Consider the following 23,233-nt stretch of genomic DNA (forward strand, 5'->3'; position numbering starts at 1 on the left):
CCAGGACTCTGAGGATCCTGGCTGAGCTGGATGCTCTCCAAGTGATCGTTCACAGCTGTGTTTACAGTGACTGCTTCTAGCAGGGGGCTGGCAAAGGAGCCACTTGCCCTGTGTGCTTGCACCTGCTTGTTGACAATAGCCCATGAATTTCCCCACTTCTTGGCCAAATAAACTTTCTGGGACAGACTGAGACTGAGACCCCCATGATTCTAACACGATGCAGGGGGGCTGACCCAACTGAAACGAGATGTGCCAGTGTGGTCGTTGGGTCAAGAAAACATTGACTCTCGCTCACTGCTGAGAACATGACCTGTTCCCCCTTGACGACTTCAATAGACTTATTCTTCACTGTACCTGTTCCCCCCCAGTGATTTCAAGAGACTTACCTGTTCCCCGCCTTGGCGAAGGACTATAATAGATCCCTGAGTTACCCAGGACTTTGAGATTCTCCCAGATGTCACAAGGTGAATTTCCATCGATCTGAACCACAAGGATTTTGTCTCTACGTTTGGTAGCTATACTCTCTGTCTCTGTCTCTCTCTCTCTCTTTTTATCTTTTATCTCTTTTCTAATATGTCTATTGCATTTGCTGTGGGCACCCAATAAATGGTGCATTTGTTTTGATTCATAGTGAAATCCCCTCTGTGTTGTTTTCGCACTCTGAGATCAGGTAACGAACCATCACGTCCTCCACTTGTACGAGGATCGTGGCAGAGGTGCCCAGCAAACCAAGGAAAAAAGACAAAACCAGAGGTCAAAGTGTTGTCGGTGCTGTGGGGTGTCATGGGGTGTCCCTATCGGTGCCAGGACAGGCACAGAAGCTCAGTGCAAGGAACAGCCACGGGAACATCCAGGGGACACAGGGACACCCTGCGGGACACGTGAATATCCCGCAGGACACGGCCCCGGGGCCTCGGGGACTTTGGGCCTGTTGGGGGTGGGGGGCAGGGGACATACAGAGAGGGACAGGGACACACAGAAGGGAACAGGGTCACACAGGGGAGATGGGGATGGGGACACTCAGAGGGGACAGGAACACACGACAATGGACAGGGACACATGCAGAGGTATAGGGACACTCGGGTGGGGGACACTGATTCACAGAGAGAAGAGGGGACAGGGGAACATAGGGGAGACAAGGACACACACAGAAAGACGGAGACACACCAAGGGGGGAACACGATGCCACCAGGATACGCATGTGGGGACGCTGCCACCAGGACATGTCAGCACAAGGACTAACCAGGACAAAAGGTGGATCCAGTGACACCCACCGCAGAGCCACGTGACCCCGCAGGTGACACCACCCACGCCTGACCCTTGCCCTGTCCCCAGCCTGTCGCCAGGAGCGGTTCCATGGCGGTGGCCACGGCGCTAGGTTCCCTGGGCGCGGTTGCCCTGGGCACCTTCGTGGTGGCCCTGCTGCTGCAGTGGCTCTGGGATGCGCTGGTGGCTGTCACCTGATTCCGGGCCGCTTGTCGCCAGCTGAACAAGTTCCCCGTCCTGCCCTGGCGCAATTGGTTGCTGGGACACACCGGCATGGTGAGGGGACAGCGGGTGGCACCTGCGGGGACAGCAGGGACAGGGGTGGAGGCACCTGCAAAGGAACAGCTGGGTGGTGGCATCTGTGAGGGGACAGAAGGAATGGGGTGGTGACACTTGGGGGGATGGTGAGGATGGGGTGGTGGCACCTGCAAGGGGACAGTGGGGACAGACACACATGTCCCCAAGGCTGGCAGTGTCCTGAGGACAGACATGTCCCCAGGCCTATCTGTGCCCCCAGTGGCACACATGTTCTGTTGTCCCCAGGGCCAGAGCACGGAGGAAGGCCTACAGCAGGTGGACACCTTGGTGGCCCAGTACCGCCATGGCTGCCTCTGGTGGGGACTTCCCTGGCTGCCTGTCCTGCGTCTCTTCCACCCCAGCACCCTCCGGCCACTCCTCAGTGCCTCAGGTAGGACATGGGACATCAGACGGGTCCCCAGGGCCACCCGTGGGTGTCACCGCACCTGGCAGAGAGAGCTGGCAGTGCCCAGGCAGTGGCCACCAACCCAAGCCCACAGGTCCCCAGAGGTGTCACCATGGCCAGGCCAAATGCCACCCCATAGTGGCCACCAACCTGTCCTTGAGGTTCCCCAAGGCCACCCAAAGGTGTCACCATGTCCAGCCTCTGGCTGTCCCCCAGCCCTCATCCTTTGGTGGCCATGGGTGCTGGGAGAGGGTCCCCACCCCAGGGTCCCCACCTGAGGGTTAATGGGTGCAGACAGGGTGGTGCCACCCCCAGTGTCCCCACACAGGGGACCTGATGGCCCCCCAGTGAATCCCTGTCCACCCTGTCCTTGTACCCTGCAGCTTTTGTGGCCCCCAAGGACAAAATTTCCTACGGCTTCCTCAAACCCTGGCTGGGTGAGTGGGGGGGTTAGGGTGGGGACAGCACCTCGGGGCACCCTGTGAATGGAGTTGGGTGTCACAGGGGTGGGGACAGCACCCCTGGGTTGCCTCCCAGATGGATCTGTGTGTGTCACAGGGGACAGGGGCAGTGGAGGACAGGGACATCATTCCCGGGTGCTCCCAGATGGATCTGGATGTGTCACAGGGGACAGGGGTGGTTGGGGGACAGGGACAACCTCCTGTGTGCCCTCGGAGGACCCCGGTGTCCCCTCCCCAGGAGAGGGGCTGCTGCTGAGCAATGGGCAGCGCTGGGCAAGGCACCGGCGACTCCTGACACCCGCCTTCCATGGGGATGTGCTCCAGAATTACCTGGGAATCTTCAACCAGAGCACCCGTGTGCTGCTCGTGAGAGATCCGAGATGTGCGCAAGTCCCCACCTGCACCCAAATCATGAGTGCTGCACCCCAAATCCTGACCCACACCCAAAATTCTGTCCTGCACCCACTGCTCCATACTGAGTCCTCTCCTGTATCCTGAGTCCCATCCTGTACCCAAATCCTGTCCTGTCCCATACCCCAAACCCAAACCTGACCCCAAACCCCAACCTCACCCCTCGTTCATCACTGCATCCCTGTTCCACACCCCCTTCCCAACTCTTCCCCCTCTCCCACCCCTGTCCCAGCCCCCAGTTTATGCCCTGTCCCTGATCCCCTCCCTGTTCCCTGCCCAACCCAGTCTGTCCCCACAGGCCAAGTGGGGGGCAGCAGCAGTGGCAGCTGGTGGGGGGCCGGTGGAGTTGGAGGTGCTGCAGCCCCTGAGCCTCCTCACCCTGGACACGCTCCAGAAGTGCATCTTCAGCCACGAGAGCCACTGCCAGGAGTGAGTGTCACCTGTCCCCATTGACCATCCGTAAGAGACGGTCTGAAGTTTCCCTCATTTGCTCACGACCATCGCAAAGACAGAGATCCCTCATCGGCGTCACAACCACCGTGACGGACGGAGATTGAAGCCCCCTCCCAAGGACTGAGACTGAGACCCCCATAACTCTAACACAGGGAGGCTGGCCGGACTGAAGCGAGATGTTTCCCAAGTGTTGCCTGCAGGTGTGTTCCCTGGACCAAGAAAACAATTGGTCTCACTCACTGATGAGAACATGGACTGTCTGTACACTTAGCTGTTCCCCCTCGGTGGTTTCAAAAGACTTACCTGTTCCCCCCTTGGCAGAGGACTATAATAGAACCAAGACTTTGAGATTCTCCCCAACGTGACAAGGCAGAAGTATTGGCTGGACCACGAGGATTTTGTTTCTCCGTTGGTAGCTATTCCCCCCCCCTTTCTCTCTCTCTCTCTATCCTTTATTCTCCTTTCTAATCCTTCTATCACATCTGCTGTGGGCACTCAATAAAAGGCGCATTTGTTTTGATCAATACTGAAATGCCATCTGTTGTTTTTGCACTCTGAGATCAGTTAAGGAACCATCAGGACCCCTGCTTGTATGAGGGGATCGTGACACCATCCTGGTGGCCATGGTGTCCACCATTGTCCCTCTTGGCTATCCTGGTGGCTGTGCTGCCCCACCATGTCCCCCTGCCATTGTCCCCACTGGCCATCATGGTCCCACTGGCCACTGTCCACCACTGTTTTGGCCATTCTGGTGGCCCCAATGGCCCTGCTATCATCTGTGCTGGTGGCCACATAGTCCCCCCACTGTCCCTGGTTCCCACAGGTGGCCCAGCGAGTACATCCAGGCCATCCTGGAGCTGAGCTCGTTGGTGGTCCGGCGCCAGCTCCGGCCACTTCTCCACCCGTGGTGGCTCTACAGCCTCTCCTCTGATGGCCGGCGCTTCGCCCGTGCCTGTGCCACTGTCCACGCCTTCACTGCTGATGTGGTGCAGTGCCGGCGCCAGGCACTCGCCTGCCTGGGCCACCAGGCCTGGCTGGATGGCCACCGGGGACACAGCATGGACTTCATCGACCTCCTGCTGCTCACCAAGGTGGGGCTGGGGTGGTGGCCATGGGGACATGGAAGTGGTCAAGAGGGTGGTCGTGCCCATGGGGAGATGATGGTGACCATCAGGGGATGCTGGTGGCCATGCAAGGGTTGGCCATAGAGGCCAGGGGGATGCTGGTGGCCATGGCAGGGGGGGTTGGGCATAGACTGGTGGCCACAGGGGGACAGTGGTGGCCATGGCAGCATTGACCATGGAGCTGGTGGCCACTGGAATGGTGGTGCCCATAGGATAGTGGCCATGGGGGAAGAGTGGTGGCCATGGATGGGATTTGGCCGTAGACCAGTGGCCCCAGGTGGTCCATGGCTCATCTCACCCTGGCAGGACCAGAACGGCCACACCCTGTCGGACGAGGACATCGCGGCTGAGGCTGACACCTTCATGTTTGAGGGTGAGCACGAGCTCCCAGGCGCCATTGGGGAGGAGCTACTCCAGTGTCCCCTCACTCACCCAATGTCCCCACAGGCCATGACACCACGGCCAGTGGCCTGGCATGGCTCTTCTACAACCTGGCCGGCCACCCTGAGCACCAGGAGCGATGCCGCCAGGAGGTCCAGGAGCTCCTGGCTGGCCGGGACACTGCGGACATTGAATGGTGAGATGTCCCCAGGGCCACCCCAGTCATGTGGCTCAGGGACACGGTGCCACCCCTGCTTGTCCCCAGGGAGGACCTGTCCCAGCTGCCCTTCACCACCATGTGCATCAAGGAGAGCCTGCGGCTGCACCCTCCTGTCACTGCTGTGTCCCGGCGCTGCACCGAGGACATCCCCCTGCATGATGGCCGTGTCATCCCCAAGGGTATGGCATGGCCAGGGTGTCCCCAATGTCACCACCCACCCTCATCTGCTGTCCCTAAAGTGGCCGTTCCCACCCCTCCAGGGGTCATCTGTCTGATGAGCATCTACGGGACCCACCACAACCCAGACCTCTGGCCCAAGCCTGAGGTAAGACCACCCCATGAGGTGTCCCTGTCACCATGGTGGTGACAGCTGTGACCCCTCGGTGTGACTGTGTTGGTGTCACCCCAGGTGTTCAACCCTCTGAGGTTCAGCCCGGAGAACAGCAAGGGACGGTCCCCGTCATCCTTCATCCCCTTCTCTGCTGGCCCCAGGTATGTGCTGGAGTGGGGACAGGAGTATTCCCAAGTGCCACCCCTGTCCCTGGCTGGGCTCACAGTGGGGTGACAGTGACAGTGGGTATGCGGTGGCAGGAACTGCATCAGGCAGAGCTTTGCAATGGCTGAGATGAAGGTGGTAGTGGCATTGACACTGTCCCGGTTCGTGCTGCGGAGGGACACGGCGAGGCCACCCCCGCGCCGCAAGCCCGAGCTGATCCTGCGTGCCGAGGACGGGCTCTGGCTGCTGCTGGAGCCACTGGTGGGAGTGTCCTGAGGGACACGGGTCACCAGCACATGGGGACATCCCACAAGGCGGGTGTCACAGCCAGGAGAGGAGCAGGGAATAAATGGTGGCATGAAGGGAACAGTATCGTGGTGGTGGTGGGGATGTGTTGTCCTTGGTCATGGGGCACCTCATGGCATGGACATGTCAACCCATGGACTTGTCCCCCAGGCCACTTGGCACCATCCATGGCCACGTCCCCCATGTCCTCATACAGCCCCATGTCACCATCTATATCTTTGACCCCCCACCCATGCCCAGTATCGCCATCCACAGCCATGTCCACACGCATCTCCTTGTCCATGTCCCCATCCCCATCCCCATCCCCGCCATGTCCCCCAGTGTCACCATCTGTGTCTTAGTTGAATGTCTTTATTTTTACCCCAATGTTGGGTGAAGGGATTTAGAAAAATGAAAGAAAATCAAGGCCAAAATAAAAGGATTTACGTGTCCATGCTGGCTGAGTTTCCATGTGCTTGGGTGGGTAGGAAGGATCTTTATTAGAGGGATTTCGACTCCATTTGTCTCCAAAATCCTGGTTTTTTGCTCCAGTCCATCACCATTTGGCTGTGAAAGATGCCTGTGGGCCAGAGAATTAGAATCACAGAATGATTCAGGTTGGAGAAGACCTCCAATACCATCCAGTATTCTTTGATGCCACCACAAGAAATGATTGGATGCAAAAGGTGAGATTTTTTTGGGGTCAAAAGTAAAAAACTGTGCTATCCCAAATGAATTCCTGATGTCGGTTTGCATCCCAGTGGATTTTTCTCCTGCTGCATCCAAGTGCCCAAGGGGAGCCTTATGGAAGGAAGGAAGTTGTGGAGACCACCAGCCAGGTGTCTTCTAACATGGACCACCAGGACCAGCAAGTCTCTGCCCAACGAGGGTCACTGTGGACCATCCAGCGGGGGTGCTCCAATGGGGGATGGAGTTGGAGCAGCGCTCAAAGCCCTTCCCGCACACGGGGCACTTGTAGGGCTTCCCTTACTGCTGCCTCCCTTGGTGCTGGGTCACGGCAGAGCTCTGGGAGAAGCTCTTCCCACACTTGGGACACTGTTAGCGCCTCTCCCCAGTGTGGATCTGCTGGCGGGTGTTACAGTGTGACATCATAGCCTGCCTCAGCTGTCCCGGTCCTTCCCCAGGTGCCAATCACCTCTCCTTTCCTCCCACCCTGACCCCTGCTGAGGCCTGTCTGTCAGTCCGGGCATTCCAGAAGGGTGTTGAGTGATTGGCAGAGTTCAAAAGATGCCTTCTACCCCTGGGGGCCATTGGCCCATCCAGGTGTCCCTTTCACCTGAGACCTGCCTGCCCTGTACCTGGTTGGTGGGTTTCCTCTCCGTCCCCTCCCCCTTTCCCCCAGATTAAAGGGCATGCAGACCATGTGGTCGAAGTCTCTTGGAGCTGTTGCCAGATTCACGGGGCCACATGGCCCAGAATAAAACCCCTGGATTGAAACCCTCTATCAAAACTGACTCCTTCCTTCACCATCGCCTTAAAGCCTGTCCATCAGTGAGAAACTGAGGAGCAGACCCTCTGCCAGAGGAAAGCTCCATCCAGCTGCTTACCAGGGGCTCGGCATGCCTGGACTTGTCCTCTCCTGCCCTGCCACAACATCCAGCTAGCCAAGAGTGTCCCTGAGGTAAAACATCTCATTTGCCGCTGTTTGGTTCAGATGCAGGGCCGGGCAAGCCAAGGCACGTCCCATCAGTAATACTGGTAAATAATGCCAATAGGTGGGTGTTGAGGGTGGAGTTTTTCTTGAAGCCCTTCCCGCAGTCGGGGCAGCAGAAGGGCCTCTATTCTGTGTGACTCTGCTGATGCTTGAGGAGACAGTATCTGCTCTGAAACCTCTCCCCACACTCAGAACACTCATAGTGCCTCTCCCCAGTGTGGATCCTCTGGTGGGCAATCAGGCCAGAGCTCTGCCTGAAGCTCTTCCCACATTCCCCACACTTGTAAGGCATGTCTCCGGTGTGGATCCTCTGGTGGACAATCAGGCTGGAGGGCGCAATGAAGCTCTTCCCACATTCCCTGCACTTACAGGGCCTCTCCCCAGTGTGGATCCTCTGGTGGGCAATGAGATGGCAGCTCTGCCTGAAGCTTTTCCCACATTCCCCGCACTCGTAGGGCCTCTCCCCAGTGTGGATCCTCTGGTGCATAATCAGGCTGGAGTTCTCGATGAAGCTCTTCCCACATTCTGAGCATGTGTAGGGGCATTCCCCAGTGTGCATTGTCTGGTGGATGATCAGGCGAGAGCTGTCACGGAAGCTCTTCCCACATTCCCCACACACATAGGGTCGTATCCCAGTGTGGATCATCTGGTGGAGGTTCAGGCTGGAGCTCCTCCTGAAGCCTTTCCCACATTCTCCACATTTATAGGGCCGTTCATTGGTGTGGGTCCTCTGGTGGACGATCAGGTGGGAGCTGATCCTGAAGCCCTTCCCACATTCCCCACACACATAGGGTCGTTCTCCGGTGTGGATCCTCCGGTGGACGATCAGGTGGTGGCTCCAGAGGAAACCCTTCCCACATTCCAAGCACTGGTGGGGCTTCTTGCCATCGTCAAGCTGCTCATGGACCACAGCCTCAGAGCTCTGGCCAGATCTCCGGCTGCCTTCCTGGCACAGGGTGGGTCTTTCCTTCCCAGAGCACCCTGGGCTGGATTTGCAGCCCCTCCTCCTGCGGGATCTCCGGGGCTTTTCCTCCCTGTTGGATTCCTGCGCCGTGGAGCCGCTCAAAAAGGCCTCTTCCACAAGGTTCTGCCGTGGGGATTTGCCCTCCCTGGTCTCCATCCTCAGCTCCTTGTCTGGAGGAAGAAGGACAAGGAGAGGATGAGATTTGCCTCCCTGCCAGAGGGAAGGGGAAGGAGATCCCCCCAGTCCATCCCCAGCAGGACGCATTGGCAGCACAGGTGTCCTGCAGCCGGGGGCTGGGCTGGGAGATGGAGCAGAAGAGAAGGGGAAAGGGGCAGTGACTTCCTCCTCACCTGCCTCAGTGTCCCGGGGCATCTTCTGCTTCCTCACAGCCTTCTCCTCCATCCAGATAAGGTTTGGGAATGGGAAATCCTGATCTGGGGAAAAACAAGATGTGAGTACAATTGCCTTTGAAGATCCCGCTGACCAAGTCCATCTCTAGAAGTCACTGGGTGTCTGGTGGCCAGAAAAACCTCCAAAAATCAAGAAGGAATCCAAAAACTTCTCCCGGGACTTCCTTGTTTCCAGTGTCCTTACTTTGGGGTTGTGGAGGTCCCTCTTCTCAGAGCTGCTGGAGGCCTGTGGGTCCTGGGCATCCCCCCTCTCCTGGGTCCTGCTTAGACAGGCTGAGGGGCTATTGGGGGTCCCAGGGCTCACCCTCCCCTGATTCTGTGAACAATGTTTTTATGATTCGTGTCAACTGGCAATGGAATCAGCAAATGCTTCTATCTGCAGTGTCGAAAATAGACACAAAGAAAGGTTCTGAAACTTTCTGACCAAATAGCCAAATAAAGCATCGAAATCAAAGAAGTATAGTAGAGTAATAGAGATGAGGTAGCAAGATGACCGATGCTTAGAATAAAACAGAGGAAGTTGGAGTAAAGCTAAGAGATATTGCAACAAAGCAACTAAATGCTTAGGTATAATAAAAAGCTTGATGCACTTGACAAAATCATGCAGCAGACACCAGGGTAAGGCCTCCCTCCAGACAACCACAAGAATAGGAATCAACGACCACCTGGAAAGATTATGGAATTGCTGCTCCCAGCTTATTGATATTTGCTCATTTGGACTAACCAAGCACACTGGAAAATGCTTTGTAGGCTTCAAAGCAGTAGATATACTTTTATGAGCTTGTAAGTGGGGTGTGCCGTGAGTGGAGCGGTGACTCCCCGGCCACCCAGCGCTCCTTGCTTCCTTGCTTTAAAATAAGATATAGAAATAAAATTCGGATTGACTATTGAAATTTTATATCAATTTGGTGATGCCCACCCAATGCCCTTTAGATCTCTTGGACTGAGGCTACTGCGGGGGCCGCCTCACTTTTGTGGCCCTTAGAGGCCAATAGCCCAGGAGCTAACAGCACCACGGACCCGGTAAAGAAATCAAGCAAGGAATGGAGCTCCCTGAAAACTGCAGTTTAAATCACCTGTAATTCCAGTGCACAGAGATCCAGACAAGAACAGTGGGCTATGAGTATCGTTCGGTTGGGTGGACGTGACAGTGTCTGAGTGAAAGTGAGAGAGTGAGATGCAATATTATTGCGCAGCGATCGAGGAGTCCTTCTGTCTGCGGTTCCATCACCTGCAAGGGGCTTGGCCAGTGAAGGGACGAAGTGAGTGGTGGGAGATACTGGTCACGATGGGTCAGGGGAATAGCAAGACCTCTGGCTCAAGGAACCCCCAGAGAGGTTCAACGAACCCCCAGAGAGGTTCAACGAGCCCCCAGAGAGGCTCAAGGTTATGGGGCCCCCAGAGAGGCTCTAAAAACAAGAAAGGGAGTGAATAACCAGAGACAGTCCTGGACAGCCCCTTGGGGTTAATGATTGCACATTGGCATGCAATACCCTCTAGGAAGGGAAAAAGTAAAGAAAAGATGGTACATTATTGTATGGTAGAGTGACTAAGGAAGAAATTAGGCCTGATCATTTATATTGGCCAATGTTTGGGTCCTTTGATGATTGGATGTGTCAAGCTTTAAATAGTTATGTAAGTAGTAAGGAACCCTTTGATCAGGAGGAAAGTGATTATGCGGCACTTTGGAGAGGGGTCTCTGTAGTGATAACATTATACCCCCTGAATACTAAAAAAAGGAGAAAGGCGGAGGAAAAAGAAAAACCTTGGGAACCATTAGACAATTTGCCCCCTCCCTATCAAGGGCAGGAAACTCTCTCCTCCCCTGAGAGGCCCTGGGGCTCGACAACTCCAGCACTATCACCACCATCTAGTAAGACTCGGAGTCAGAGGAGAGAACAACGCCAGGAAAATAATTCTAGTGGGGAGGAGAAAGATCAAAAGAAGAGACCATTCCCCTTGAGAGAAGTCGTTATGGGAAGAAATGACAGGGGAACAGGGCTTGTAACAGTCCCACTTAATACTGGGAATGTAAGAGAATTTAAAAAGGAAATGGGGCAGCTGCTTGCAAACCCTTCAAGGGTTTCCGAGAGGTTAGACCAATTTTTAGGCCCAAATATCTACACCTGGGATGAGCTTCAAGCTATATTAGGAATACTATTTACTACGGAGGAAAGGGAAATGATTAGGCAAGCAGGAATGAGAGACTGGGAGACACCAGCAAGGTCCACATGGTGATCAAATATGGCCTAATCAGAATGAGCAGGACAGACAAAATACGGGGGACCTTAGAGATATCTTTATACAAAGGATACGGAATGCTGTACCTCGAGGGCAAAATATTAACAAGGCCTTCAGTGTGCACCAAGAAAAAGATGAAACACCTACAGGTAAAAAAAGGCTAGCAAAATTAGAGGATTAGCAGGACTGGGGTCTCCAAGAGCTATTGTGAGAAGCCCAAAAGGTGTACGTGAGAAGACATGAAGAAAAACAAAAGGCAAAAGCCAAGATATTTGTAGCACCTGTGAGGGAAACTCAGAAGGGGGAAAAGAAAGCGTTTAGAAGAGAAGGACAAAGACCTAGGGGAGATTTTAAGAAACTTCCCCAATTTAGAAACCCCAGAGATGGTCCTGCAGATTATCATTGCCATTACTGAGGAAGGAGAAGACACACAAAGCAAAGCTGTAAGCAACAACAAAAAGATGGGGAAAAAAAAAAAAGTTTGAAGAGGACAAAAGGGGAGTCAGTGGCTGTACATCTTGGGGACCAGAACATCGAAAGAGTCCTTGATAAAACTAAAAACAGGTCCCCAAAGGGGAAGAAGTTACCATTTCAGTAGACACTGGAGCAGAAAAATCAACTATATAGCACCTCCCCAAAGGGGGTAAAATTAGTAAAGAAATTGCTCTAGCTGTGGCAGCAAAAGGGGAACCATTTAAAGTACTTGAAAATGTTGAAACTGAATCACAACATAAGATTTGTTTGAATGATATGTTATTGGTACCAGAAGCAGACAATAATTTGCTAGGAAGAAATTTAATTATAGCTTTAGGAGTAAATTTAGAAGTGAAACAAGAAGAACTACAGGTACAGTTTTATACCTTAATGTCAGAAGATGAAGACAAAATTAATCCAAAAATGTGGCACCATAAAGGGGAAATAGGAAAGCTGAAGATTGGATCCATTAAGATAGAAATAAGTAATCCAATCATTCCCATAAGAGTATCAGAAGCTTTGAGGGGTCCATCATCGATAGCTGTTGTCCATGTAAGAGGACACCAGAGGGGAACGGATTATCGGACTCGTGGGAATAATTTGGCTGATGCAGAAGCACAAAGGGCAGCAGTATGCTTACCAGTGTTTTCAAATAATTTGAATAAAAGTGAGGATGGTACAAAGTATCAAAAATGCTATATCTCAAAGGAAATACAAGAGATGGAGAAACTAGGGGCTAAGCTAGAAGGGGATAAGTGGCTTTTACTAGATGGTAGAGAAATGCTATCTAAAAGTTATGTTAAAAGAATAATTCACCAGTTACATTAATGAACTCATTGGGGAACATGAGCAGTAAGCAACCACTTTTTAAAGTTTTTAGGGTGTACAAGAATATTTGATATAGCAAAACAGGAGACACAGGATGCATTATTTGCCAGAAAATTAACAAGACATCTAGACAGACCCCCACAGGGAGGGAGAAAAACTGTGTACAGGCCTTTTGAAAAGATACAAGTGGATTTTACCAAACTACTGAAAGTGGAAAGATATAAGTATTTGTCAGTAATAGCAGACCAATTAACTCATTGGGTAGAGACCTACCCTGCGGCACAAAGAACAGCACATTTTGTTGCAAAGATTGTTTTAGAAGAAGTAACTCCACAATTTGGAATAATTAGAGTGATTGATTTGGATCAGGGCTCCCACTTTACCTCGAAAGTGTTAAAAGAAGTAATGAAGGCTCTAGGGATCTCTTGGGAATATAATACCCCTTGGCACCCTCAGAGTTTGGAGAGAGCTGAAAGAATGAACCAGACCCTAAAGCATCAGCTAGCAAAACTAATGATTGAAACAAAACTATCTTGGATAAAGTGCTTCCCATTGACGTTGTTAAATATTCGAACAATACCGAACTCAGAGCATGGGATCTCCCCTTATAAGATGTTATATGGGATACCATATTCTCAAGAGATGCCAGGAGATAAAATAACCTGTACTGAAAAGGATTGTAATTGCTATCCCTTTGTAAGCACTGAATGCAACTATGGTAAGGAGAGGTGGTATCATCATTGTCACAGGGGTTATCCTCCAAGTGGGTTGTGTCCAGAGTGTAAACACATTGAACAGAGAATAGAGGAAGGAACATTAGAACTGGATTCGTATGAGTGGTGGATATTGTGGAAATATGGATTAAGAGAGGGACTATCAAGTGAGGCAAATATTAAAATGATTTGAGTGTTGCAAAGGTAATTGAGTCCCTTGCAGATCCGAGCCAGTCAAAGCAGAGAACTGGGAAGTGTTTAAGAAACGGCACGAAACCCGGGAAAGCTCATACGGAACCCCTGAAGAACATCCTTGCTGCTGAGAAGATGGTACCCCTCACTGCTGGGAGCACCCTGCTAGGTGAAGGAGGCAGAGGGACAATAAACCTGTAGGGCCTTCTGGTACTGTTGAGTCTCCCACGGAACGGGACAACCGATCCCTCCTTGAAGTGCTACCAAAATGTAAAGTATGGCCAGACCATGGCCCAAGTGTTTGCAGCACACACTCCTATTAATGCAGGATGTTATGAGCCAGGAAAACTTGAAACCTGTACAATAGGAGAAAAGAGTTACTGGGTAGCAACAAATTCAGGATTAGGAGGATGGGCACCTGGAAACTATCAATTTTGTCCCCGGAGAGAACCATTCCTCTGTTTTACCAAAGGCGGAATGTGGGAATACTCAGATAAAGGGGGAGTACAAGATAAATTCAAGGAAGAATTAGTGAAAAACGCCACAAAAAATTTAAGGGAAATTCAAACCAAAAAAGAACAAGAGCAGGAAGTGACCTGTATAAAAAAATTAAGAAAAGACTCAGTGATTCGGAACTGCCCACGGAAGGAGAAAAACTAGTTTATTGATCTGATGCAAAAAGTAGTTAAGGAATTAAATGCAACTAACTGCTGGGCTTGTGGGGATCCCAAATGACCAAGCAATGGCCATGGAAGGGAGAAGGGGTGTTACCACATTTCTCCTCATGGAGAAAAGCAAGGCACAGCTTTTCCCAGGAATATAGCTGGGACTCACGTTCTCTGAACATCAGAGAAAGAAAAACACAGTTCTTATCACTTGCTGTGCCTGTGTTGTGCCAAAGTAGAATGGAATGTGGAGTTTGTTTACCCAAAGTGAGGATGTTTTCTTCCCTTGGCCAATCAAGGCCAAGAGTGTGTCTGTGTTGAGATTGTCTGCCGGCAATCTCGGGGCAGACAGTCAGCGAGAGTAATGGATGAGTGCAGTTGAGCTTGTGAGTGCACGGCAGATTCAATTGTAGATTTATAGAATAAAGTACTTAATCAGCCTTCTGAAGATGGAGTCAGATGCCTCGTCATTTTTCTCTCCCATTGTCTGGGGCCCAGGGGTCACCTTGTTTTTGCAATAAAGGGATTGGACCTGATCAGTTGATATTATGGAACAGGACACAAAGATTTAATGAAATTCAGCCTGAGGGGTAAATATTGAGTCATGAAGTAGTAAGCCAAATTTGTATTTCTAGGAAAGGAAACAATTTTACATATGTAGGACATACCCCTTGCAAGATAATATACACCACCAACTCCACTTTTACAACCTAGTGGCCAAAACCACCAACAGGTTATTGGCCTATCAATTGTACCAACAGAACTGTTTGCTGGAAAAGTGTAACACATGCTAATCCTTTTGAGGAGGTAAAAGATCTTAAAGGATATTGGGAAAATCTGGGGCAGATGGCTGAAAATTGGAAAGCTTCAAATGGATTCTTTTAGATATGTGGTAAAAGGGCATCTAATGAATTACCAAAGAGATGGAGAAGCATCTGTACAATTGGAATTACACAACCTGCATTCTTTTTGCTACTAAAGAGCAAAGGTGAATATTTAGGATGATCTCTTTATGAAACTCTGAACAGAAGAAAACAAAACTGAAATAGGAGGAAACCAGACCTGGAAAGATGAAGAATGGACTTCCCAATGGATCACAGATTGCTATGATCCTGCCTCCTGGGCTCAGGACAGCAGCTGGGGTTACAGAGCCCCTATCTATACACTTAACCAAATTATTAGATTACAGGTCATTGTAGAAATTATTTCTAATCAAACATCAGAGGCATTGAAGCTTGTAGCTAGACAACTAACCCAGACCAGAGCAGCAGTGTATCAGAACAGGCTAGCCCTAGATTATTTGTTAGCTGAAGATGGGGGATTTTGTGGAAAATTTAGTACATCTGAGTGCTGTTTAGAGACTGATGATAATGGAGAAGCTATTACAAATTTGGCAGATGAAATTAAACAAGTTGCACATGTTCCAGTGCAAAAATGGAATTCCATATTAACTGACAATTGATAAAATAATTTGTTTGAAGGAGCTTGGTGGAAAAAGTTGGAGTTCATGTTGCTTTGTTCTCATTAGGCCTATTGTTTATACCATGTATGATTCCATGCCTTATTAGGCAAATACATTCAGTGATCCAGGGAATGCAGATTTCAGCAACGCCCATAAACCCTAAAATAACAACCACGGGAGAAAAAACTCACTCCCTTAGGATAGTCAAGGCTAAAGCAGAACCAAATAAAACTGCAATCCAAAAAGTATTAGCTCAATTTGAAGCAAAGACATGAATCAATAACATACAGGGGAAAGATTGTGGAAAATGTTTTTGATTCGTGTCAACTGGCAATGGAATCAGCAAATGCTTCTATCTGTGGTGTCGAAAATAGACACAAAGAAAGGTTCTGAAACTTTCTGACCAAATAGCCAAATAAAGCATCGAAATCAAAGAAGTATAGTAGAGTAATAGAGATGAGGTAGCAAGATGACCGATGCTTAGAATAAAACAGAGGAAGTTGGAGTAAAGCTAAGAGATATTGCAACAAAGCAACTAAATGCTTAGGTATAATAAAAAGCTTGATGCACTTGACAAAATCATGCAGCAGACACCAGGGTAAGGCCTCCCTCCAGACAACCACAAGAATAGGAATCAACGACCACCTGGAAAGATTATGAAATTGCTGCTCCCAGCTTATTGATATTTGCTCATTTGGACTAACCAAGCACACTGGAAAATGCTTTGTAGGCTTCAAAGCAGTAGATATACTTTTATGAGCTTGTAAGTGGGGTGTGCCGTGAGTGGAGCGGTGACTCCCCGGCCACCCAGCCCTGCTTGCTTTCTTTAAAATAAAACATACAGAAATAAAATTCGGATTGACTACTGAAATTTTATATCAATTCGAACGCGGCTCCCAGGCGTCCCAGGGTCCCCTTCTCCAGCACCCCCCCACTCCAGGCACTCAGCGCTTCCCCCGCTCCCCGACAATACTCCCAGGGTCGGGGGCTCGGGCCCCACTCATCTCCCGGCTCCACCACCCCTCCAGCCTGCCGCAGCTCCCCCAGCTCTGCTCTCGCCCCTCTCCCCATCCGGGGCTCCCGCCTTTCATGCCCGGCTCTCCCGGGGATCCCCAAAGCCCCTGTCCCGCCCCGCCGGCACCGGGCGAGCGCCACGTGGGCCCCGCAAAATCCCCCCAGGGCCATTTACGGCTCAGCTCTGCACTCTGCGAGATCCAAAAACATCCCCTCGTCATATAAAGAAAAAAATACCTCTCCCAGCGACACCCAAATATATTTGGGACTCGACTCCGGAATCTGCGAGACCCAAACCCCACCAACCCCTCCCTCCACCCCCCAAAAATCCCTCCCGGAGCTGCCGCGATCGACTCGGGGCGAGCTTCCCCTCCGCGCTCACCTGCGCGATGCAGGGCAATGCGGTGCTGCCGGGGCCAGCCGAGCTGCGGGCTCTGCGGGCTCGCCCTGGAACCCCGCAATGCCCCTTCCACTGCTGCTGCTGCTCCTCGGGCTGCTCCTCTTCCTGCTCCTCCCCTTCCCCTCTCCCTGCCCTTCCTCCCGCTCCTCCTCCGCTCCCGCCCCGGACCCCCCTTTCGCACCCCCGGTGCCCCACGGCCGCAGCAGCACCGGCTCTGGGGCAGGGGGAGAAACCCCCAGGAGCCCCCAGCGATGGGCAGGGGGCTCGGGGCCCCCCCAGTGCGGATCCGTCCGTCCCGTCCCGCTCCCCCCGAGCCCAAATTCCGCTCCCGGGGCTCGCTGGATGCGAGCGGGCGGCGCAGGCGGGCTGGAAGTGGGGAGCGCTGGGCGCTGCGGCTCTGCCCGGCAGCTGCGGAGGCACCGCTGAGGAACCGTGAAAAATGCGTATTTTATGACTGGCTTTTTGCTAATGTTAAAATGAATATTATATGTGCTACGTTAGAAAGTTACGCTGCATTAATTTTCTTAAGTAGTGTGTTAAACACAGTTTTAGGTTATAACATCGTGTTAAAATAGAAACTATGCTGTGTAAGATACTTTTTTTTTTTTTTTAAGCGGACTCGCACCGAGATAGCAGCCACAGGATACGTAAGGCTTTCAGAGAAAAAGAATTTCTTGCTCGCTTATCAGAAGAAACAAACTTCTTCCTGCCTCGCTCAGCCCTGAAGACGCCGTTAGGATTCAGAGACGGAAGTTGACACTGCCCAGACAGAATCCTTTGTTTGAATGGAATTTACGCATCATGTATGAGGTGTATGAATATGTAACTGGCTATTGCTTTTAAGGGTTAATCCTCTGTTAACGTGTGTCCTTTTTCGGGCTTATTTTGGCCAGAAAGAGGTACCCGGACTGTCTGTAACTCTTTGTTTTTATTGTCTTGTATTGTACTAATCCTAATTGTCCAAATTTTTATTACTCTAATTATATTACTATTTCTATAACCATTTTATTACTATTGAACTTTTAAAATTTTAAAAACAAGTGATTGGCATTTTTCACAGGAATGTCAGAGATACATATTATAATATTGGCTTTTCACCAATATTAAAATTGATTCTATATGTGTGGTGTTAAAGTAACTTTGCTATATAGCTTTTATTTCTGTTGTTAACTAAAACTTAGAAATAGCTGATACAGAATGCTTGTGTTAAAATGGCTGCTTGGATGGGATAAAACCCAATGAACACAGGATGAGGACACCTGCTACAGACACGCCAACTGTCCGTACTCACCGTCTGAAGACAGTGTGGGCCGGGGCCAAAACTGAAGGTTATGATAAAAATGGACTGAAACCACACCCAAGGAATCTGCATGCTCTAAAAAGGCAGATCCAAAGAGGAGATATGCTAAACAGTTCTTGGAACATGTAAACTAGATTTAGGAAAAGTTTACTAAGCATAATTGTTTATGAATATGGAACAAGCTGATGCATTGGAAATGGTATCTAAAGGCTGTTTCCAATTAGCAGGGGTGCTCTTGGCTGAGTGCCAAGATGCTCCTGGCCATAACATCTTTGCTCTATGGTCTTTGTCTCCTATTGTCCTTTATTAAACTTCAAAAGTTTCACAGGAGAGTGGACGTGTTTTTCCCAGGAAATTGCTCAGTGTGTCCTCTGGCTGGAATTGGGAAAGGTGCTGCACTCTGCAGGTCTCCCCAGCAGCTGAGCTGAGTCTGAGCTAGAGCTCTTTCCTAGTACTTTTTCATTCTGAGATCTCATTCCTATTTCTCTACCTTGCATTTCTTGGTCAATACTGTCTTCAATAAAATAGGTGTTCAATAAAATCTATGGGTTGTGGTCCTATGGTCTCATTTGCACCTTCCCTGGGGTAGAGGTGTCTCTCCCTCCTGGGATTGCAGCCCGTGGGCAGGGTCCCTACTTGTTCAAACTTAGGGTACAGGGAATATTTCTTTGATTGTTTTGGGAAGTTTTGATCCTTAGGAGAAGACTGCTTTTAATCTTTGTTTATGGAGAGAGCTTCTAAGATTCTGGGATGAATTGGAATCTACGAGATTTAGGGGTCTCCCCATCAAGGGAAGATGAGGAGGGACTTCCACACCTTCTCCCTGCAGTCATTCTGGGATTCTGTCAGGGACACATTTTCCTTTTCGTCTTCCCTCTGCTTTGAGCTGGGAATGGGCTGGAAAATGTCCAGCAAAGCCACCTTTGCTGTCTGCTCTGGTAGCCCACTACACAGCTTGTGGGCCTTGTCACCTGCCCCTGCACAGCTCCCTTGGGAAGCAGGGCAGAACCAGCCCCTGGGAGCCTTGGGAATTCCCCGCTTGGATCCATGGCACACGCTCGAATGATCTGGAATCTCACTTTCACAGCACCCCACATCCCTCCCAAGAACCCTCAACTCACTCAAACCTATAATCCCCCACATTCCCAGGGAGCTCAGGCCATGTCCCCATCCCTGTCCATGTCCCCCTGATGTCCCCATCCATGCCTGTGTCCCCACCATATCCCCATTCATGGCTCTCCACGTCCCCACTCCTGCCCATGTCACCCATGTCCCCTTCCATGCCCATGGCCCCCCATGTCCCTGTCCATGGCCAGGTCCTCTTGAGCTCCTCTTGCACCCAGGTGCCTGAAGGGAGCCAGGAAGATGTGGGGACCACCAGCCAGTGGATCACCAGGACCATGGCTCAGCAAGTCTCTGCCCAACGAGGGTCACTGTGGACCATCCAGCGGGGGTGCTCCAATGGGGGATGGAGTTGGAGCAGCGCTCAAAGCCCTTCCCGCACTCGGGGCACTTGTAGGGCTTCCCTTACTGCTGCTTCCCTTGGTGCTGGGTCACGGCAGAGTTCTGGGAGAAGCTCTTCCCACACTTGGGACACTGTTAGCGCCTCTCCCCAGTGTGGATCCGCTGGTGGGTGTTGAGGGTGAAGTTTTTCTTGAAGCCCTTCCCGCAGTCGGGGCAGCGGAAGGGCCTCTATTCTGTGTGACTCTGCTGATGCTTGAGGAGACGGTATCTGCTCTGAAACCTCTCCCCACACTCAGGACACTCATAGAACCTTTCCCCGATGTGGATCCTCAAGTGACAGATCAGGTCTGAGGTGTCTCTGAAGCCCTTCCCACATTCTCCACACTTGTAGGGCAGTTGTTTGGTGTGGATTGTCTGGTGGTGGATCAGGCAGAGGCTCCTGCTGAATCTCTTTCCACATTCCCAGCACTTTTAGGGCTCCTGGCCATAAAGAAACTGCTCATGGAGGACCAGGTTAGAGCTCCGTCTGAAGCACCAGCTGCCATCCCAGCACAGGGTAGGCCTTTCCTCCTCAGAGCATTCTGGGCTGGGTTTGCAGAGTCTCCTTGTGTGGGCTCTTGTTGCTATAGGACACAAAATGAATGATATGCACACTGTTGTTTTTAAGGTGAAGGAAAAAAGGGAAATATTTATTTTCTGACTCCAACATTTATAGTTTTCCAAAAGTGACAATGGATTGGAGGGTGACAGTGCCACCTCTCCAATGACACTGGACAAACCAACAGTCCACCAAATACCTCCTCCTCCAAAAAGGAATTCAAAACAATGAGTTATTTACAGAAAGTGTGTGAGAAAGTTTGTTACAATAATGTAAACATAAAAAAACTTTTAAAATCTCAAAAACTCAAAACAACAGGGATTTTCCTCCCTGTGGAGCCACTCAAAACGGCCTCTGTCACAAGGTTCTGCCACAGGGTGTTGTCCTGCCTGGCCTCTGTCGGCATTTGTTTGCCTGGAAGAGGAAGGACAAAAAGAGGATGGAACAAAGATAAGGAATGAGAAGGGAATTCAGTTCCATACCAGAGAGAAGGGGAAGGAGAAGCCCCCGCAGTGAGTCCCTGGCAGGACAGCATTGGCAGGCAGGGCTGTCCTGCAGCCGGGGGCTGTGCTGAGAGATGGAGCAGGAAAAAGGGGGAAAGGGGCAGTGACTTCCTCCTCACCTGCCTCAGTGTCCTGGGGCATCTTCCGCTTCCTTGCAGCCTTCTCTATCCAGAAAAATTTTGGGAATGGGAAATCCTGATTTGGGGAAAAACAAGATGTGAGTGTGTGGGGTTTCACCCCCGGATTGGGGTGACCCTGAAAGATGGAAAAGTCTCTGCTCCAACCCGTGCCTTCAAAGAAAGACTCAGTAGTCTTCTGTTGTCCCTTCTCAAGGTTGTTTATTGTTGTTTATCTGAAAGATTCTTCTCCCTGAACTGCTGTGGCCCGTTCAGCAGGTCAGACAAAGGCACACTGCCCTCCCAGGGGGCTGGTGCCATCTTTTATATCATATATTACGTACTACATGTTTATACTTTTTCCCCAATGCCTACTATCTATATTGAATGGTGACTTTCTACTCTAGACCAATCTGTGAGTGCCAACATCACCAAAGACATGGAGGCTAGGAAGGAGAAAGAAGGAGGACAGGGCACACCCAAATCCCTCCATCTTAGAACTCCTGACCCCCATGTACAAAACTTGGACCCCTGCGTACAAGGCTTAAAACCCCCCTGTACAGCACTCAAAAATCCTTCCTTTCACTTCGTGATTACTTCTACTATGCTATCTAAACTTTTGTATGTGGCTTGTAATTCTTCATACAGAGTTAGTAATTTGCTCCACGGGCTAAGATCAAAACCCCACATGTGTCTTTGGCTACATGCCAGAGTCTCAGAGCCCCCTGCCAGCAGCTCTGGCCATCCAGGGCACCCAGAGGGATGTCCTGGGTCCCCACAACCATCCACCACCGCATATCCTGATTTCTTTTTCCCTTCAATCACCCTAGCCGACCCATCGACAAACCACTTCTCACCCTCCTCAAGTTCCTCTTCCTCTAGGTCTGGTCTTATCTTTGTCTGTAATTCCACTATTTCGGTACAACTATGGGTAGGAGTCCCTGACGGTTCCCCAAACAGAAATTGAGCAGGGTTTTTCGCTGATGTAACCTTGATTTCTAGGTCAGGTGAATGTATAAGGATAGCTTCATATTTTAAGAGTCTGGCATCAGTGAGCCATTTGTCCACAGTCTGCTGTAAAATGCTTTGGACATTATGGGGTGTGAATACAGTTAGAGGAGCCCTGAATGTTACTTTCTTTGCCTCCTCCATTAATAAAGCTGCTGCTACAGCTGCCTGTAGGCATGTAGGCCAGCCTCTGCTTACCGGGTCCAGAAGTTTTAACACATATCCCACAGGTTTCTGGTCTCCCGCCCAGTCCTGAGTTAATACTCCATGCGCGTATTGCTAACATCCACAAATAATTGAAATGGCCTTTTTACATCTGGCAAACTTAATACAGGGGCAGTCATTAATGTTTCTTTGATGTTTACAAATCCTTTCTCATCTTCTGTCCAGTTTATTTTATCTGTGTGTCACGATCCACCCTCACGGACAGGATTGTGATTGTTCGTTATCTGATCTCAGGGGACAAAACACCAACACAGCAAGGGGGTTTGCAGTAACAATCAAAATCAGTGTACTTTATTGAATGATCACAGCAAAATGCATTGGAGGGGATTGGGGAAGAGAGAAAGAGAGAGAGAGAGAAAGAGAAAGAAAGAGAGAGAAACCCTGCAGGAAAGGAAAAGGAAAAGGAAAAGGAAAAGGAAAAGGAAAAGGAAAAGGAAAAGGAAAAGGAAAAGGAAAAGGAAAAGGAAAAGGAAAAGGAAAAGGAAAAGGAAAAGGAAAAGGAAAAGGAAAAAAAGGAAAGGAAAGGAAAGGAAAGGAAAGGAAAGGAAAGGAAAGGAAAGGAAAGGAAAAGACAGAGTAGGTATATCTACCAACATAGAAGCGATGTAATTCTTCGAGGTCCAGTCAATGTCCAGTCGAGGAGTCGCCTTCACGTTGAGGAGATCTCGAGTTAGCTAGCTGACTCGAGAGGTTTTTATTAGAATTTTCTATTGAAAGTTGGGAAGGAGGGGGCAAAAGACACAATGGTCTTATAATCTTAGCAGTGGGGCAGAGCCATTGTTTTCTTGGTTCAGTGGTCACTGCCTGCAGGCAAACATCTCAGTTTGATCAGCTGTTCTCCCCCACACACACTGCCCTCCTCCCCCCAGGTTACAGGTTTCATTCCTTGAGGAGAAAAGGAGTCTTTTCCATATAGGGGTTTCATGTCTCAGTCTTAGAGGGAGTGGCTTCTCCCATCTCAGTCCATCTGCCACGGTGGTTGTACAGTAGATGAAGGGTCTTCTGTGGAGACCACCAAAGGGTAATTCCAGAAGAGAGTCCAGCCAGGCTTGGGGGTGGAAAACTCCAGGCCATTGTCACAGAGCGATGCAGGCGAAGGAAGGTCAAGGTGCTCCTTGTCCTTTCACTGGGAGCAGTGTAGCATAAGGTGGACAAACGCACCTGTGAACAATAACTCAAGT

The 23,233-nt window shown here is 50.4% G+C and overlaps 1 protein-coding gene and 1 pseudogene across 1 annotated transcript; one reads left to right on the plus strand and one right to left on the minus strand.

Moving 5' to 3' along the window:
* The first annotated feature begins 1,356 nt into the window (after positions 1-1,356).
* On the plus strand, positions 1,357-6,092 carry LOC119696384 (annotated as a pseudogene).
* Positions 6,093-6,158: 66 nt separating this feature from the next.
* Positions 6,159-16,932, minus strand: LOC119696331 (zinc finger protein 664-like). Its single transcript, XM_038126034.1, is given in 3 exon segments — positions 6,159-8,609; positions 8,790-8,873; positions 16,821-16,932. Coding segments are annotated over 2 exon segments (1,209 nt in total). The 5' UTR covers positions 8,842-8,873; positions 16,821-16,932; the 3' UTR covers positions 6,159-7,452.
* Between the last annotated feature and the right edge of the window lie 6,301 nt (positions 16,933-23,233).

The sequence above is a fragment of the Motacilla alba genome, unplaced genomic scaffold (assembly GCF_015832195.1).
Source record: "Motacilla alba alba isolate MOTALB_02 unplaced genomic scaffold, Motacilla_alba_V1.0_pri HiC_scaffold_28, whole genome shotgun sequence".
NCBI classification, from domain to species: domain Eukaryota; kingdom Metazoa; phylum Chordata; class Aves; order Passeriformes; family Motacillidae; genus Motacilla; species Motacilla alba.